This window comes from Micromys minutus, assembly GCF_963924665.1.
Source record: "Micromys minutus genome assembly, chromosome: X".
In the NCBI taxonomy this organism is placed as follows: domain Eukaryota; kingdom Metazoa; phylum Chordata; class Mammalia; order Rodentia; family Muridae; genus Micromys; species Micromys minutus.
The window spans coordinates 122,463,168-122,480,111 of record NC_137970.1 but is presented as its reverse complement, the minus strand read 5'-3'; the positions used below and the strand labels follow the sequence as shown (position 1 = coordinate 122,480,111).

General features: G+C 36.1%; 1 protein-coding gene across 5 annotated transcripts in view; it reads right to left on the bottom strand.

The window, feature by feature from the left end:
- AFF2 (ALF transcription elongation factor 2) overlaps positions 1 to 16,944 on the bottom strand; it is a gene marked incomplete at both ends in the record, with an annotated part of 471,510 nt that overhangs the window by 313,477 nt on the left and 141,089 nt on the right. For 3 of the 5 annotated variants that reach the window (XM_080909762.1, XM_080909764.1, XM_080909765.1), the window contains one exon: positions 9,028 to 9,148. In XM_080909762.1, the coding sequence (XP_080765888.1) occupies positions 9,028 to 9,148 (121 nt within the window). Of the gene's footprint in view, positions 1 to 9,015; positions 9,149 to 16,944 lie in introns of all 5 variants that reach the window. The other 2 variants (XM_080909761.1, XM_080909763.1) reach the window with 1 other exon arrangement.

Genomic DNA, 16,944 nt, shown 5'->3' with positions numbered 1-16,944 from the left:
TGGTTGGTTGATAACATTGTTCTTCCCTTGAGGTTGTAACCCAAAGGGGAAGTATTAACAGCAACAAATACACAAACCCTTTGATCTATAATGATATCCTGCAGGCAAGATAACTAAACAGTATCTGATTTGACTAAAGGCTTCTTCCATGAGAGAAACCAGAACCTGTCCCATCTGGAGTGACAAAGAACCTAAGATTAGATAAAATGAATTTTTTTTTGTTTTTTTTTAAATAGTAGCAATTAAATTACTCCTAATTACCTTTCACATACTCAATAAGCCCTACCCAACTATCATCAATGAAGCTCTCTCCTACAGCAGGTAAAAGCGAATAAAGAGGCCCATGGTCAGACATAATGCAGAGAATAAGAAACTTTGGAACATTTAGCTTTAAAGGGGATATCTAATCAAATTTATCACCTTGGGGTTCAAGGAACCCTATCAGATATGGAAGTAGAAAGAGTGGAAGAGCAAGAGGGGATGGAGGATACCAAGGACACACAGCCCTCTAAATCAACATGATCAAAGCTCTGATGAATGAAATAACAGAGACTGAGCAGCACAAGATTTGCAGAGGTCTATACCACAAGGGATCCTAGAACTGAGAGGAGAAGTGGATCTAGACCCAACCCCATCCTTAATCAAGAACAATCTTCAGCTAATAACCACTTGCAACTGGGTAGTTTCCTCTAAGGAGTTTCGATGGATATATATAAATCAAAATTAATGTTAGGCCCCAAGTCTAGGAGTAGCTAGTTGGCCAACATAAAATGGTTTGAATGGCATTTTGCTGTACTTTTTGTATCATTTTATATTGTTTTGGCAATTGTGTCTTATTAGTCTTTTACTTTGCTTACATATTGTGACTTCCAGTTTTAGTGTTTTATATGGGATTCCTTCATGTGCAAATGAGCGAGTCTCTGTTTCTTGTACCTGCTCTTAAGCTCTTCTCTTCTTTGCTTTGTCATTTGGGTACATTACCTTTTTTCTTATTAACACTTAGAAGCCTGATTGTTTTCTAATGAAAGAAAGTAATGGGGTGGGTTTGGATGGGAGAGTTGATGGGGAGGAACTGAGAGGAGTACACAGAGGGAAATCATAACCAGGGTATATTATAAAAGGCAAAAAATGTAGTTTCAATAAAAAGAGGGATTTGGACTGAGTACTGATGTATGACTGGTGTTATCGATGGTCTGTCCTTAAACACATTTATTGGGAGAGAATTTTAAGGCAAAGTGAGTAAGTTTGAAAAATAATAACAACAAAACAAAACCAGAAAAGCCCACTAATTGTGGGTTCGATAAGATGCACTGACACACTGTACACTATTACGAAAGCTATCTTTTTACTGGTGATTGGATTACAAGGAATGCTTGACTGGTGTGACATATCAATCTTGGCAACACATTATACCATAAAATGCTAAGCCTCTTTGATAGATAAATCAGTTAAACTATGCTGTTCTCACTACACAAACTTTAAACAAGCAATGGATTAAACAGCATCTAATTGAGCTAACTATGACTAACATGAATCTAATTCTTTTAATCAGAGAACTGTATAAATGACTGGTGTCTGCCTACATATTCTGTGGGCGACAGTGTTTACACATTGATGACTCATACTCACTTACTTTGAAATGCTGCATTGTTAATCAACAATGACTCAAGCTCTCCTGTGTCTTTCCAGTGAGTTAGACATTTTTTTTTCCAAGAATTTAAATGTTGTTTGAGTAAATCAAAACAAAGTTATCTTTTCAAAACAATGTTAGCCTAATGGGTAAGAGTAGGAAAGGCAACCAAATCAATCAACAGTGCACTTTTCATATCCTTGTAGGATATGCTAATCTCATAAAATGACAGATTGTTATTTTATAAAATAACTAGGCCCTTGCTTATATTTTTGCAATGAGGAAGCAAAGCATTTATTACTAAAATATGAATGGTGGCTGTATAGTTGGAAATAATTCTGATGAAAGTCAGTTGATAATTATCAAAATTAAGTTTTATGATTCTCTTTATATTTAAATGGGATATCTAAACAAGTTGTTTAATTGAGAAAAACAAAAGATTTCATTATGCCTAGGTAGTACTATTCTGGCTTCCTATGTTACAAAAAGCAAAAGCTACCCTAATCCCAGGTGTCATTTGGTAATAGAGTCATTAGTTACAGAAGGCCCCATATTATATGGCTTTTATGTCAAAGAAGCCATGAGTATGCTTTCCATGCACAGAAGTGGAAAGCTATGTGGTCCACAAAAGATAGATGTTCTACATTCAAAGTATTTCATATGCCCTCAGTACTTCCTGCTCTCCTAGGCCACACAGGTGGCGTACTTAATGAAGTCTCAGGTATTACACTCTATCTAAGTATATGTAACTTTATTGTCTTTATATGTGAAGATGGAAAAATATGAGGAAGGATAAAGTGTGATGTTTTAGAAATGGACAATATCACCTAGCAAAAGAAAAAAATGGAATGAGAAGATTGTGCTCAGGCAAAACATTAGGAGCATATGTACTTTTAATAGACAGAGTCAAGAAGAGCCAAAAGGACACCAAAAAGTAATAATCAGAGAGAGACTATGGACCTTGGCCTCATTATTAGAATGATCTCCACATAATTAATTCATGTCATGTGTTAATTCTTAGACACTTGTAAAAAATTAGGGCAGCTAGAGAAATATAAATTTTAAAGATTATACCAAAATATGCTAAATATATGCTAGGGGATGTCTGTGGGGAAGATGAATAAATACAAGCCAGTTTTAGTTTGCTTATCCTCAAGAACATCTTATGTTGCATCATATGCAACCTTGGTGCTGAAGTAGTGATTAAACAATTAACATTCTATGGAATTCTCAGTAGAATAATTGCCCTGTTTTCAGAAGCATATTTGAAAGGCATATTTAAAAGATATAGATAGAGAGAAATCATTTTTATTCCCCAAAATTCCTACACTTACCATTTTTTATGAAAGAAATTACTTTTTAGCAAAGGCAAGAATAAACTCTTTGCATATAGCAATTTCCTCAGCTGACTTACACAATGAACCATTTGGACAGCAGCCAAAGTCAGGATGTCTATTCACTCCCGAAATATAAAACAAAGAAATTCCATTGCCTTAAGAGCCCACCAAGAATTTGATGCAAGTCTGAAATATATTCAGGGTTGTTCTTCATCCTGAAAAACATCTATCTCTCAAGTCATATGACTATATGCTAAAAAGAGAGTTACATGTCTCTGATCAAGAATCGGACTCTACCAGCAGAAACAAAGGAATTTAACTTTCCACTCAAAACATTATTGCTGGGCTTAGTGGATTTAGTGGAAGCCCATTTCTACGAAACATCTTATTCTTTCCCTCTAAGTACAAGACCTCTTCTATCTCATTTACTTACAAGCTGGTAAAATGCCTGCTGTTATTTTGATGATATGTAACATGGTTTTTTTTTTTTTTTTTTTAATCAGCAAAAAAAAAAAAAACAATGTCTAATTCTTAATGGCTCTTCATTGATGTTTACCTATTAGAGTGACCTTAGTGTCTGAGGCAAGTTTTAAAATGCATTTTGAACAAAGAGTGTTTCCAAACTGGTTAATATCTGTAAGTATAATGTCAAAGTTAATGGAAAATTAAAATTGCTCTAAATAAGCCCAGAAATTAAGACCCTGCTATTCAGTATAAGTAGTAAAGGTGTGCTTTCATTTCCTGTCTAAACCTACATTTATTAAAACTCAACAGAAATCTATATATCACCAAAAATTTCAACAATTCTTGAACAGTGATTCTTAACCTTCCAAATGGTGAGAACCTTTAATACAGTTTCTCTTATGGTGGAGACCCCCATCCGTAAAGTTATTTTGTTGCTACTTCATAGCTAATATTTATACTGATATGAATTGTGATGTAAATATCTAATATGCAGGATATCTGATATGTGACCCTGCAAAACAGTAGCTTGATCCCTGCCCCCCAAAGGGGTTGTAACCTGCAGGTTAAGAACTACTGGTCTAGTATTAAATTATTAAATAACTTGTTGCAAAATTTAGCAGAAAACTTATATCCCGTACTGTGCCTCTCCCAAATGAAAGAATATGTAATAACTTGAAGTAAGTGATACATATGAAAGCCAAAGGGCATGTCAACATTATTACTACTGATTAAACAACTTGAAATTATTGAAGTCCATTATAGCTAAGTCAAAAATGAAAAGATTATAGGTTGAAAAATAATATTTTTCTATGATAAGAATATCACCATATATCATTAAGTGAGACAAAAAATATGCATGGTCTTAAAATGTAAAAAGGGATTTCTCTTATGATAACATATAATAAATTTAAAGCAATTTTAAAAACTTTTTTCCCTTAGCATAGACTTTTTTTTTTCCCTAGAAAATGACAAGGTATTCCTTGTGTACAATTTTTCTTATGAAGACAAAAACTATATGCATTACATTAAATTCTAATTCAGTGAAAGTGAGTGGTCATTTCAAGTTAGGACTTAAACTATTATGATAACCTTCTGTAGCTTTTCTGTGCATACAAATTACAGGGCTAGCTTAGAATGGTAGCCTATAAGAATGAAGGCTGCATCCATTGGATGTATTTCCTCAGAGAGCAATTGTTTCAGAAGGCCTCGTGACAGGAATTCTATAGGAGATAATTTAAGGTTGAGTTTACTGTCCAAGCTTTGGGAGTTAAAAATTGAATGAAAATCTTTACGGTTTGCATAACAGATGTGGTGTGGCTAAAAGTAGGAAATACTGTGGTCATTCTTATGATAAATACTGGTAAGTAAAGCAATTCTCATGAGTCAAAGTTAGGCATAGACACAAGGGCATAAATACAGAACTTCAAAATATCCACTATTTCACAACCACCAGATACTTCACAGTTCAGAACAAGTGGTCAGGGTCTTTACCATTGGAGAGGTGACTGTCATCTAGTCTTGTAATTTCTCAAAAACTTGACATGACATAGAAAACCTAGTGGAGCCTGAAACATATATTCATAAACTTATATTATCTCCTCTCATTATACACAATAGAAATTTCTGATGTACACTAAATGTTCCTTTTTGCTCCCCCAGAGGCTTAACAATCTTGTTAAGGAGGAAGAAATTCTCAGAAGACTTAACTGAAAATTTTTAGCATTTCAAAGGAATTTAGCTGTTTCAGTAAATTATTAGACTTCTTTAAATATGGCCAATACTTTATTTCTCACTTACATAATTGGTTGATTCCTTAAAAGTAACCTGTGTAGCCATTATTTTCCAAGTAATCACAATCTCTCTATTATCAAGGAAATGCATTTCACAAGTATTTTCAAGCATGAATTACATGTCTGCTTTGTGGCTCATGACTAACAGCACGGCTTCATTTAAGCTTTCTGCTTCTCATTACTTTAGGAAATGCAAAGTCTCCTCAGTTTGCTTCTAATGTTATCTACAAATCGGTAGTATGATTTCATTGCCAGACTAATGTGCTAAGAGGCTATTGTAGCATACCATTTCCTTTTAATAAAATAGCAAAATAATTCAAGTTTTGAGGTTGATTTTTCTTCTATTTTTTTTTTTGTAGTGTAACTGAAGTATGTGATTTAGTAATTTGCTTTTTCCCCTAATTCTGATATTTTTACAGTTAGTCTTTCTGAGCCATGAGTTGCCATTGCTCCCTTTACATGTAATAACAGCAATAACTATAACTTTATGTACTTTACAGATTTTAAGGCAAGGTGTTCTAAGCGATTTCATTTGATCCTCACAACAATCATCCAAACAACCTTCCATTTGTCTTGGTCTTTACCTCCTTTAAGACAAATATACTAGTATAAGTCACTTAAACATTTCTGTACCAGTTTCCTCATTTTTATTGAGTCATGAAAATATGTAAAATAGCCCTAGCAATAGTAATTGTAGTAATACTAATAAGATTCATTTTAAAAGGGAGGACTAATGCACAAATGTTATGGGAGAAACCAAGCACTTTTTGATTGGACTTAAGTTCCACTCCATGAAATGGAACTGATGTCTGTCAATGTTCAGGCAGTCAAGAAGTTGAGACTACATAGGTCATTGACCTACAAGAAAACCAAACCCAAAAATTTAGTTCTGCTAAAGAAACATAGCAATCAAATGATACCTAATGATATTCTGCTATTATTAAACTCATAAATTATTGTCTCATTCAGCCTTTACCAGAAAAACCTTTCCTTATAGTAGATAGTAAGTAATAAAACCATCTACAACTGGATAGATAGTAAGCAATAAAATGATCCACAACTGGACAATATGCAGAGAATATGAGCCTTTGGAATACTTAGACCTAAATGATATGTCTTCATCAATCCCCTCCTTTCCTTCATGTTTCAGGGCTCTAAGCAGAAGAGCATGCAGAAAGTAAGAGCTAGAGGGGACAGAGGACTCCAAGAAGGATTTCCAGACACAGCAGGACTGATGTACATATGAACTCGCAGAGACTGTGACATACTCACAAGCCCTGCAATGTTCAAGCCAGATGGGGCCCCAGCATCAAGAGGGAGCTATGGACACTGGACCTCAGCCCTAACCAAGAATCTATCTGCAATTGACGCTGCTTTCAAATGCAAAATAAGTTTTCTGCCAAGGGAATCCTACTGTGTATATAAACCATAGTTTATTTCTGTCCCCAAGCCTAGGATTAGTTAGTTAGACAACACAAAAATGGCTTCAAAGGCATTTCTGTGGGCTTTTTTGAATCCTTTAATTTGTTTTGTCATTTTCATCTAATTTATCTTTTACTTTTTTTATTATTGTTTTTGAGGTGTTTTGTGTGTCTTTCTTGGTTCCTTGTTTGTTTTCTTTGTTCTGAAAGAGAGAGAAAGAACATGAAGCTTAGCAGATAGAGAAGAACTAGAATGAATTAGAGTAAGGGAAAACATGGTCAAAGTTATTGTATAGATTTGTGTTAAAAAATAATAGCTAGGCAGTGATGGCACATGATTTTGATCACAGCACATGGGAGGCAGAGGCATATAGATCTCTTGAGTTTGAGGCCAGCCTGGATTACTGAGCGAGCGCCAGTACTACCAGGGGCAACATAGGAAAACCATGTCTTCATGTATAAGCATATTCATAGCAGCCTTATTTATAATAGCCAGAATCTTGGAAGAACCCAGATGTCCTCCAACAGAGGCATGGATACAGAAATTGTGATACATATACAAAATAGAGTACTAGTCAGCTATTCAACACAATAACTTCATGAAATTCCTAGGCAAATGTATGAGACTTGATGCTATTATCCTGTGTGAGGTACTGCAATCACAAAAGAATATTCATAGAATGTACTCATTTATAATTGGATAATAGCCCCCAAAGCTCTGAATACCCTAGAAACCATAAACAGAACTTATGAAGCTCAATGGGAAGGAAGGCTAGAAAATGGATTCCTCAGTCTTTCTTAGAAGTAAGAATAAAACGTTCATGGGAGGAAATAAAGGGACAAATAGAGGAGCAGAGATAGGAGTAAAGATCATCCAGAGACTGCCTCACCTGGGAATACACCCCATATGCATCTAATAAACCCAAGCACTATTGCTGATGCCAAGTAGTGCTTTCTGGAAAGAACCTGATATTGATGGCTCCTGAAAGGCTCTGCCAGATTTGTCATACTGGTACAGAGGAGGATGCTTGCAGCTAACCATCAGACTGAACATGAGAAACACAATGAAGAAGCTAGAGAAAGGACTGGAGGAGCTGAGAGTGTCTGCAACCCCATGGGAAGAACAAAGTTATCAACTATTCAAACCCACCTCAGATTCCAGGGACCAAAACACCAGCCAATGTGTTAGCATGAAAAGACCTATAGCCCAAAGTACATATGCAGCAGAGGATAGCATTTTCTGACATCAATGGGAGGAGAGAGGCCTGTAGTCCAATGAAGGCTCCGTTTCCCAGTGTAGGAGAATGCCAATGTGCTGAAGTGGGAGAGGGTGGTTGGGAGAGGAAGCACCTTCATGGAGGCAATGGGAGGGGGTGTGGAAGGGAATTCTGGGAAAGGGATAACATCTGAAATGTAAATGAAGAGCATTTTCAATAAAATAAAATAAAATAAAAACAAGCTTAGGCAAAAAAAAGAAAGACAGAAAGAAAAAGAAAATCATGTCTTGAAAATAAAGGAAGAGAAGAAACAAGATAATAAAAACATAAACAAACAAAAAAGCAGAGAAAACTATGAACCAAAGATAATATGGAGGGAAAACAGGGAAAGAAAATAGCATTTGAAACGTAAATAAAATATATCCAATGAATAAAATTATGTGATGTATTGTGCAGAAATAAATAAAATTTTACTAAAAAACACCAGCCAATTGTGAGTAATGCAATAAAACTCTTCCCTTCTAATCTCTTCCTAGTTATTTCTAATTTCTACCACCAAAAGAAAGGTCAGAGGTAGTTGTCATAAAATAAATACTTGTAGCCATAGATGTTTGATCATTCATGGAGCTACACAGGAGGCCAAATGCCACTGGAAATATCAACCTTACTTCATTTTTAACTTCCGGTTGAACAATCTACATAGCCCATGCTTATTATCCATGAAGAAACATGATGGGCTCTTTTTCCCTTGCCAAGAAGCCAAGGATTTTCAAAAGCTTATTAGAACTATCTCCCATGAATATTAAACCAAACTGGAAAAAGTGGGGATCTGTTTTGCATTAGATGGCACTGATTGGGAAGATAAATAGTCCTGTCCATTGGTATTTTAATAAGTTCCCACAAGGGTTACTCAGCTAAATACATAAAAACATGGAAGGAATATTGCTTATATAACAAGGGTTGGGCATAAGGGGCTCATTGAGGACAGGAAGTCTTACAAGAAAAAGAATATAAATTTTGTTCTTGCACATATCTTTTAAAACTTTAATTGTCCCCAATGTAACTATCACTTGTTGCTTGAAAATAAAATTATTGTTAATGAGCAAGTTCAAAACTGTAGCAAGAAAATATTTTCCAAAAAGATAAATTACATACATATTCAGCTACCTTGTAGGGCTCCCCAAAAAGATCAAAGCCTGAAGAAAAGAGATCTTCTTCTTGTTGAACTTCTTGACTCCTCCGTTCCCATTCTCTTTTTTTAAGTGCACTGCGGTCTTGTTCATAGTGACTGATATGAAAAGGAAAAGACAAACATAGAAAATATTAATTAATCATGAATAAATTCAGATATCCCTTGTTATCCCTAAGAAGATAAAAGATGCAAAATCAATTCTTTCCAACACAGTGCTGCAAAGAGACCCCCCTTTTTTAAAATCTGTACTGAATTTAAGGATAAGGAACAAAAGTAGAAATTTATTCATTAGAAATTGTACTCATACAACTCAACATCAGTCTGCTAACTACAGATTTCAACCCCAGTCCATAGGACAGATCCTATGACTGGCTAGGTCATAGACTGTAAAGGAAAATCTAATTCTATCATTTGGATTTTTAAAAAGCATACTCTGTGGAATTGCCTCTAGAATTTTAATCATTAAACTTATAGATTAACACAGTTATCAACCTTCATCAGAGAAATTTATCTTTCAGTATATGACAAATAGTCCACAGTCAATAAAATGATGATAAGATATTGTGAAATTCTCATTTATAAATGAGACAATGTATATATAGCACATACTTCCAGCACCACCAAGGCTCAGTTATCATTTCAGTTGAGTTGGTAGAAAGATTCTATGAGCCAGAGATAATAGACTCAGGCATATTATTTACTTACTTTATTGTATACATGAACTCACAACAACTATGAGTGTATAAATATGAAATGCCTAAGAACAATATATCAAAAATTCCAGCATAGATGAGAAAGGGGCTCAGGAAGTTCCTCTCCTACATGAAGAGCTACTGGCAAATGCTGGTTCTTTGAAGTGGAAAAGACAGATTTTTTCCCCCAGAATGTGGCTCCTGAGAGGCTACACATGCTTTAATAGATTGTACTACATTATACACAGTTAGTGGATTTAATAAAAAATGAGCACATGTGTAGGTTTATGTTAAGTCGAGATAGGCAGGGAAAGAGTCTGGGGGAGCAGAAGAGATTGAAGGGGGGTGACTCCAGAAGGAAAGAAGATGGAGCCAGCAAAGCACAGAATAAAAAGTTAAGCATGTTTTTAATATTTACAGCAACACACATGTAATTGGGAGGAATAAGTTTAAAGAGATATAGGGAAGACGCTATAGAGTAGGGACTATGGGGTAGATTTGACCAAAACATTATATGCATATATATATATATATATAATTCTAAATAAAATAGAATCATGTATAGTAATGCAGGCCTTAACCACAGCATTAAAAAGACATGGAGGCATGTGAATCTGTGGTGGTTTGAATAATAATGTCCCCACAGGATCATATATTTGAATAGTTAATCACCACAGAATGCTACTACTTGTGAAGCATTGGGAAGTGTGGACTGGTTGGGGTGGGTATACCCTTTTTACAGGAATTGTGTCACTGGGAGTGGGCTTTGAAGTTTCAGATGCTGAAGCCAAGCTCAGTTGTTCACTCCTCCTGCTGCCTGCAGGTTTTAATGGAGAGCTCTCACTATGTGTCTAGCTCCATGTCTGTCTGTGTGCTGCCATGCTCCCCATTATGGTAATAATGAACAAAACCACTGAAACTAGAAGCAGGTCCCAACTACAAGTGCTCTCTTATGAGAGTGTCTTTGGTCTTGGTATCACTTCACAGCAGTAGAACACTGTCTAAGACAGAATCTCTGTGAGTTTGAACAAGTTTGACCTGTTTCCTGAGTTCTAGATCAGCCATAGCTGTATAGTGAGATTCCATTTCAAAAAAGAAAAGAAAAAGAAAAAAATATTTCAAAATTAGTGGAAAAATATGAGATATGAAAGTGAATTTATTTATACAACTATATAAATATCCATAACATGGATATCAGGTAATTTACATGTGTATAAGTACATACATACACATGTATACATATACATAATATATGAATGATTAATATAAATAAATATATATTATTTATATGGATGACTTTTCTGCCATATAGAAATACCATATTAAAAGATAAGTTATTGAAATACAAATTGCCATTATTGAAAACAGGGATTGAAGATGTATATCAGTATACAACGGGAGTTAGTGTTTCTAAATACATCACAAACTCCAGTGCTTAGTTAGCTAGTTCACTTAGATACCATAGTCATCATCTACAAAAATAAGGGCCTTGAGCAGCCGGTCTCAACTGGTAGATCATGACCCCTTTTGGGAGTTGAACAATTCTCTCACAGAGGTCACCTAAAACCATCCTGCATATCAGATATTTACATTATTATTCATAATAATAGCAAAATTATAGTTATTAAGTAGAAATGAAAATAATTTTATGGTTGAGGTCACTACAACCTGATCAATTGTACTAAGGGGTGTAAACATTATGAAGGTTGAGGACCACATGTCTAGTGCATTAACTATGCAGTTTAATATTTAACAAGTAGGTGATGCTACTACACTTAATTATCCATTCTTCATAGGAATATTTGAATTGTCAAACTCAGTACTTTGACTGATGGGGATATTGTCAACATAAACCACCTTCAGGTTCTCACTTTAAATTGATGACATTTCTAGAGTATTGAACTGCACTTCCAGCTTTCATAATATACAATATGTATAGCACATAATTCACTTGCACTCCTGAGTATGTTCTGCAAGTAATATCAGTGTGATCCCAAGCTGAGGCCAAAAACCTTACATAGTATGGTACCATGTGTCCAATATCCATGTTGGAGGCTCATTTAAAATTAACTAGGCATAGTGAAGTAGTCCTTCTATTGTGGCTCTGTAACCTCAATACCATGAATAGCCACAGGTAATAGAAGCATATCAGTTTGTGAGAAATGGAAGACAGATGTGCGCAAAGTGGGGTAGAATAACAGTTTCAGGTAGTATTTAGCATTTTAAAGGTAGGAGGATTTTTTTTTTTTTTTTTGCAATAGAGAAGGGCATTAATTTCTTTGCTTTCCATAGCAGACAATTTTCAACACAAAAGCAAGAACTGAAGTCTCCTGCTTCTGAGTAAATGTGAGCAAGATGTCAGTTTCCGAGCTATCAGTTCATTTTTTGCACCTGACAGCTCAAAATGACAAGCCCATAGATCACATTTAATTCTCCCATGAAGAAAACTGAAGCGCTTTGGTCTCTTGGCTTTGCAAACTACCTTCTTTCTCCTCTGAGGGAAAGACATAATTAAAACCCTGAAGGCAAAAAAGAAGAGAGAGAAGAAAAGGAAATGTGCTTTAAGTTGCATGACAGCCCTTCAAGCGGCCAGCAATAAGGGCACTTTCGGGGCTTTAGCCCCAGCTTTGATTTGTTAGGAGGCTCTTGGCTGCATTTTGTATCAGTTCATTAGCTACCAAATTCCAGATGCAAATTTGAATAGCAGATTGAGCATGCACACGGGTGTTATCTGTTGCCGGCAAAACTGCCTGCTGCATTTTTTAACACATCTAACAAAGAACAGTTAATTCTCATATCTCTGCTGAGAAAGAATTTACTCTCCGTAGAGTTCCACTGCTCTTGGACAGCAACCAAATAGGTTCAACTTTTTCCTTTCAAGCCCAGCATGGTGTCGTATTGAAAGTTTCACACGGTGAAGTCTAATGAGGAATGAACTACATGGTGATGAGGTTTTCAGGGTATAACGTCACTGATTTCTGACTGAAACCAACATTACTAATTTGAACCACTAGCTAATTAAAACCATAGCTATGTATTATACCTACTCTTGTTATACCTACTGCCGTTTATAATTATGAGGCCTTCTTTATCTACTCAATTAAAGTTCTTACAATTCATGCAGGTTGCATTTGAACCTGTGAACCCTGAAGAGACTGCAAGAAAGTCTGTCTATCCCCTGAGGATTTGGTGCACCATTATTCTGGGGCTTATTTTTCCCCCTGTGGAAGAACAGCTCTGGAGGCTACATAGAAAGCTTAAGCCAGACAGCAAGGAGTCAGGGATCACATTGTTGGATAGTCTGAGTTTACTCAAAGAGACAAGGACAGGCTGAGTCAGTCTCATTAACACAGGGACCCTCTTCCTATTGAAAAGTTCAGCCCAAAATCTCACCTCCAGTGTTTCGCAACTCTTACCGAGATAGGATGTTTTCTAACTTTTTCTTCCTAGACATAATGATATTAATTATGCCAGGATGATATAAAAGCCCTGACCACTGAAAACCAAATATGTGCTTTGGTTAATAACTCAATGCTACTGCCTGTCTCTCCTGTTTTGGGACCTTATGTCAGTCATGTCCCCATACTAGCCGATAGGATAACACAAGAAAAAAGTGGTTCCTAATAAAGCTTCTTCAAAGAACTCTAGTACATAGCATGATGATGAGAAAACGCTCTTTCTCTCTCTCTCTCTCTCTCTCTCTCTCTCTCTCTCTCTCTCTCTCTCTCTCTCTCTCTCTCTCTCTCTCAGGCTTTATATGTTCCCCATCTCTGTTCCTCTCAAGCCTATATTAGCAGATACATTCCATTCCTTTATATGGGGAAACATAAAATGAGAAGAGCTGTCTGAAGCTTTTAGTGAGCGTTAAGAAGGACCTGAGCCTGACTTCCTCCTTTCTTCATGTTGAAGTCATTCCTTCTCAAATCTTCTCCTCCTCTCACACACTCTTCTAACCTTGTCCTTAAATCTGCTCTCAACTGTAGGTAACTTTTATTTTGTACATTAGAAGCCCCAGATCCATTTGTGGGGCAATAAACCCAGGGTACACTAGATTCAATGAGATCTAGAAAGGTCAATTGTGCCATATCCATTAGTTCACAGTGGTAGCTCACTTGGCTGACAATGCAGCTTTCTCTTTTAGAACAGGAGTGCTAAAGCAGGGAAACACTTTAGTAATCATCTAGGTGTGTTGCCCTCATTTTACAGATGAAGAAATTTAACTAAAAAGGGTAATGGGCTCCACAGCAGGTTCCCAAGCAAAATTCAGAGCATGGCAGCCGGATTTTCACAGTTTCAAACTAGCTCTCTCCCTCCACTATTCAATGTTTGACACTCCAGTTTCTTGCATACTCAAGAATAAACAAGTCTACTTTATACCCATTGGCAAACTTTCCGTAAGATTGCATTGCATTCACTGATAGTGGGATGCTAACCCCAGAGGCTTGCACTCCCCCAGAAACAACTCACAGACTGTATGAAGTCCAAGAAATAAAGAAAACAAAAAATATACATATATTCACAAAAGAAGAAGACTTTGACTATTTCCATGTTGCGTTTTGTTTTGCATGCACTTTACGCTTATTGCAACTAGTAGGTTTTCAATGCATACTGTCAAGCCCTTGAAAAAAATCAAGTACCGAATAAAAAACATATTCACATGGTTTTATGTAAAATTTATTTTAATGTCTGAAAAAACAGTACTGACAAAAATGTATAATTTTAAGCAAAAAATGTTTAAAATCTGTACATTTATCTTTGTTTTGCAAAATAAAGTCGTTTAAAAAATAAAAAAAAAAGATTGCATTGCATTATAAACTGTCAACAGGAAAAAATGTTCAGAAATTTTATTTGGATTTGAAAATGAGATCAATAGAAAAAAACATTTGTTTTTATATCCAAATGTACAGAATCTAAAATGATTATAAAAATTAACTTCATCTGCTAGAAGAGAGGTTGGGATTGGTAGAATAATAAATGAATTTAGGTCTGGTTTGCTTCAATATTTCATGAAACTTATTAAATAACTCTTGTTTACTTCATTGACTGTTTTACAAAGACACTTAGGGAAACATTAAAAACTGCTAATAGTTTTAAATATTTAAAATACAATAAGTTAAAATTCTGCTATGTATGGGACTGATTGTGTTCTAGTATAACAGCATTAAGCACATCTGTACTAACATTCTTCAGTTTCTTAGAGGCAAGTGGGCATTCTTTGCTTCCCTCTCAACTTAGTAAGACAATGGTTGCACCAATACTACCAGAAATTATGGTGGTAGAAGCTTAGTATTTCAATATAGGACACCTTCTGCAAATGGGACTAGAGATACATTTTACCCAGAAAGCCCATAGAATCACTCTCTGGGGAAAACAGACTTTTCCAAAGTCTCCTGGGTGGCCTCTCAATGTCACCTGCTAACTTTAGCCTCATGTCTTTCGTTTCTCCTTTCATTTTATTATACAGACTACATTTATTGAAGCACGATTCCTTCCATGCAATATCACCCATTTCAAGTGCACAATGCAATGACATTTAATATAATCACTGAATTTTACAACGATTGTGGTATGCTTTCAGGAAAAACTTGACCAATCACAAAAAAAAAAAAAAAAAAAAAAAAAAAAAAAAAAAAAAACACTGTATATGTTTTAGAAATCACTCTGCCCTACCATTTTCTAGCCAATACAGATCATTAGGAGCTTGGAACTTTTTCACTTTGTCTATTCTGAATATTTTACCTTTATTGAATGATATATGTGGTCTGTTAAATTTTTTTTCTTCATTAAGCGTAAGTCTTCAAGGAATATCCATGTTGCATTGAGCAGTACCTAGTCCTGTCTGGAGTCGAATACAATTCATGTGTACTGATGGCTTTATACTACTTCTTAAACTGCATCAACTGGCATTCTCTCTTTTTTTTCAAATCTTTAGTGTTTTATTTTAATTACTTGTTCACCTTACATCCTGCTCACTGCCCTCCTCTCAGTCACCCCTTCCTACAATCCTTCCCCTATCCCCACTTCTCCTTTGAGCAGGTGAGTTACCTCTGGGGTATCCCCCTACCAGGCCACTTCAAGTTTCTAGGAGGCTAAGTGCATCCTCTCCCACTGAGGTTAGTCAAGGCAGCCCAACTAGAAGAAAAAATCCTAGTACCAGCAACAGCCAGGAACAAACACAAAGAAGTTTCTGTACATGTGTAAGCTACCTGTACAACCCCTTGGGAACCTACAAACAAAGCTATTGTCAGGGAGTTTGGTTGCTCTCCACAAAATAATAATAAGGACCTATTGTTGAAGACAATACATGCACTACTCCTGGAATCCAGAGAAATCAAGCTTGTGCCTACATAATGCATCACCCCTATGGACTGGTGGTTGTGGTATTGTGAGGTAGTCTGATCACTACCTGACAATACCACAACTAAACATCAACTCAGCCCCAAACACTATGATATACAACGGTGTTCTGCCTATAAGATATACTGGTATAGTAGGGGCACAATTTTGTGGGAGGATCTAACTAATATTTTATTTGGTTTATGGCATACTCCATGTGATAGGAACCATCCACAACAATGTTTGGGTGGCCAAGAATCTGAGACTAGATAAGCTAGGAACCTAGAAAATATCCAAATATTCTGTTAAAGTGATGCAGAACTGAAAAGGATTCTCAACAACATTCTGCTGTCCTTATAGATCACTTCCTTTCTCAGACATCAGAGAAGTTTCCTCATGTAGCAGATGTGCACAAATACAGAGACCAACACCTGGACAATGTGCAGATAAAGGGAGACCTTGAAACAGTTATAAATGAAATGTCTCCATCAAGTTTCTTCCCTCAGGGCCCAGAGAATCCTGAGGACAGAGGCAGAAAGATTGCAGAATCCAGGGGGAATTGAATACATCAAGGACACAAGCCCCACTAAACACAGGCAGACCAATGCACATATGAACTCACATATAATGTGGCAGCATGCACAGGGCCTGCGTGGTCTGTGACAAATGGGGTCCTAAAGCTGAAAGGAGATGTAGACATGTGCCCCCATCCGTAACACAGAAGCTATCTCCAGCTGACAGCCATTCACAAATGAATCATTTGTTTTCTCTGAGGGAGTCTCTCTGGAGAAGCAAACCACTCTTAATGGTAGGCACCATACCCAGCAATAGATGGCCAACAGAAAAGGAACTCAATGATGTTTT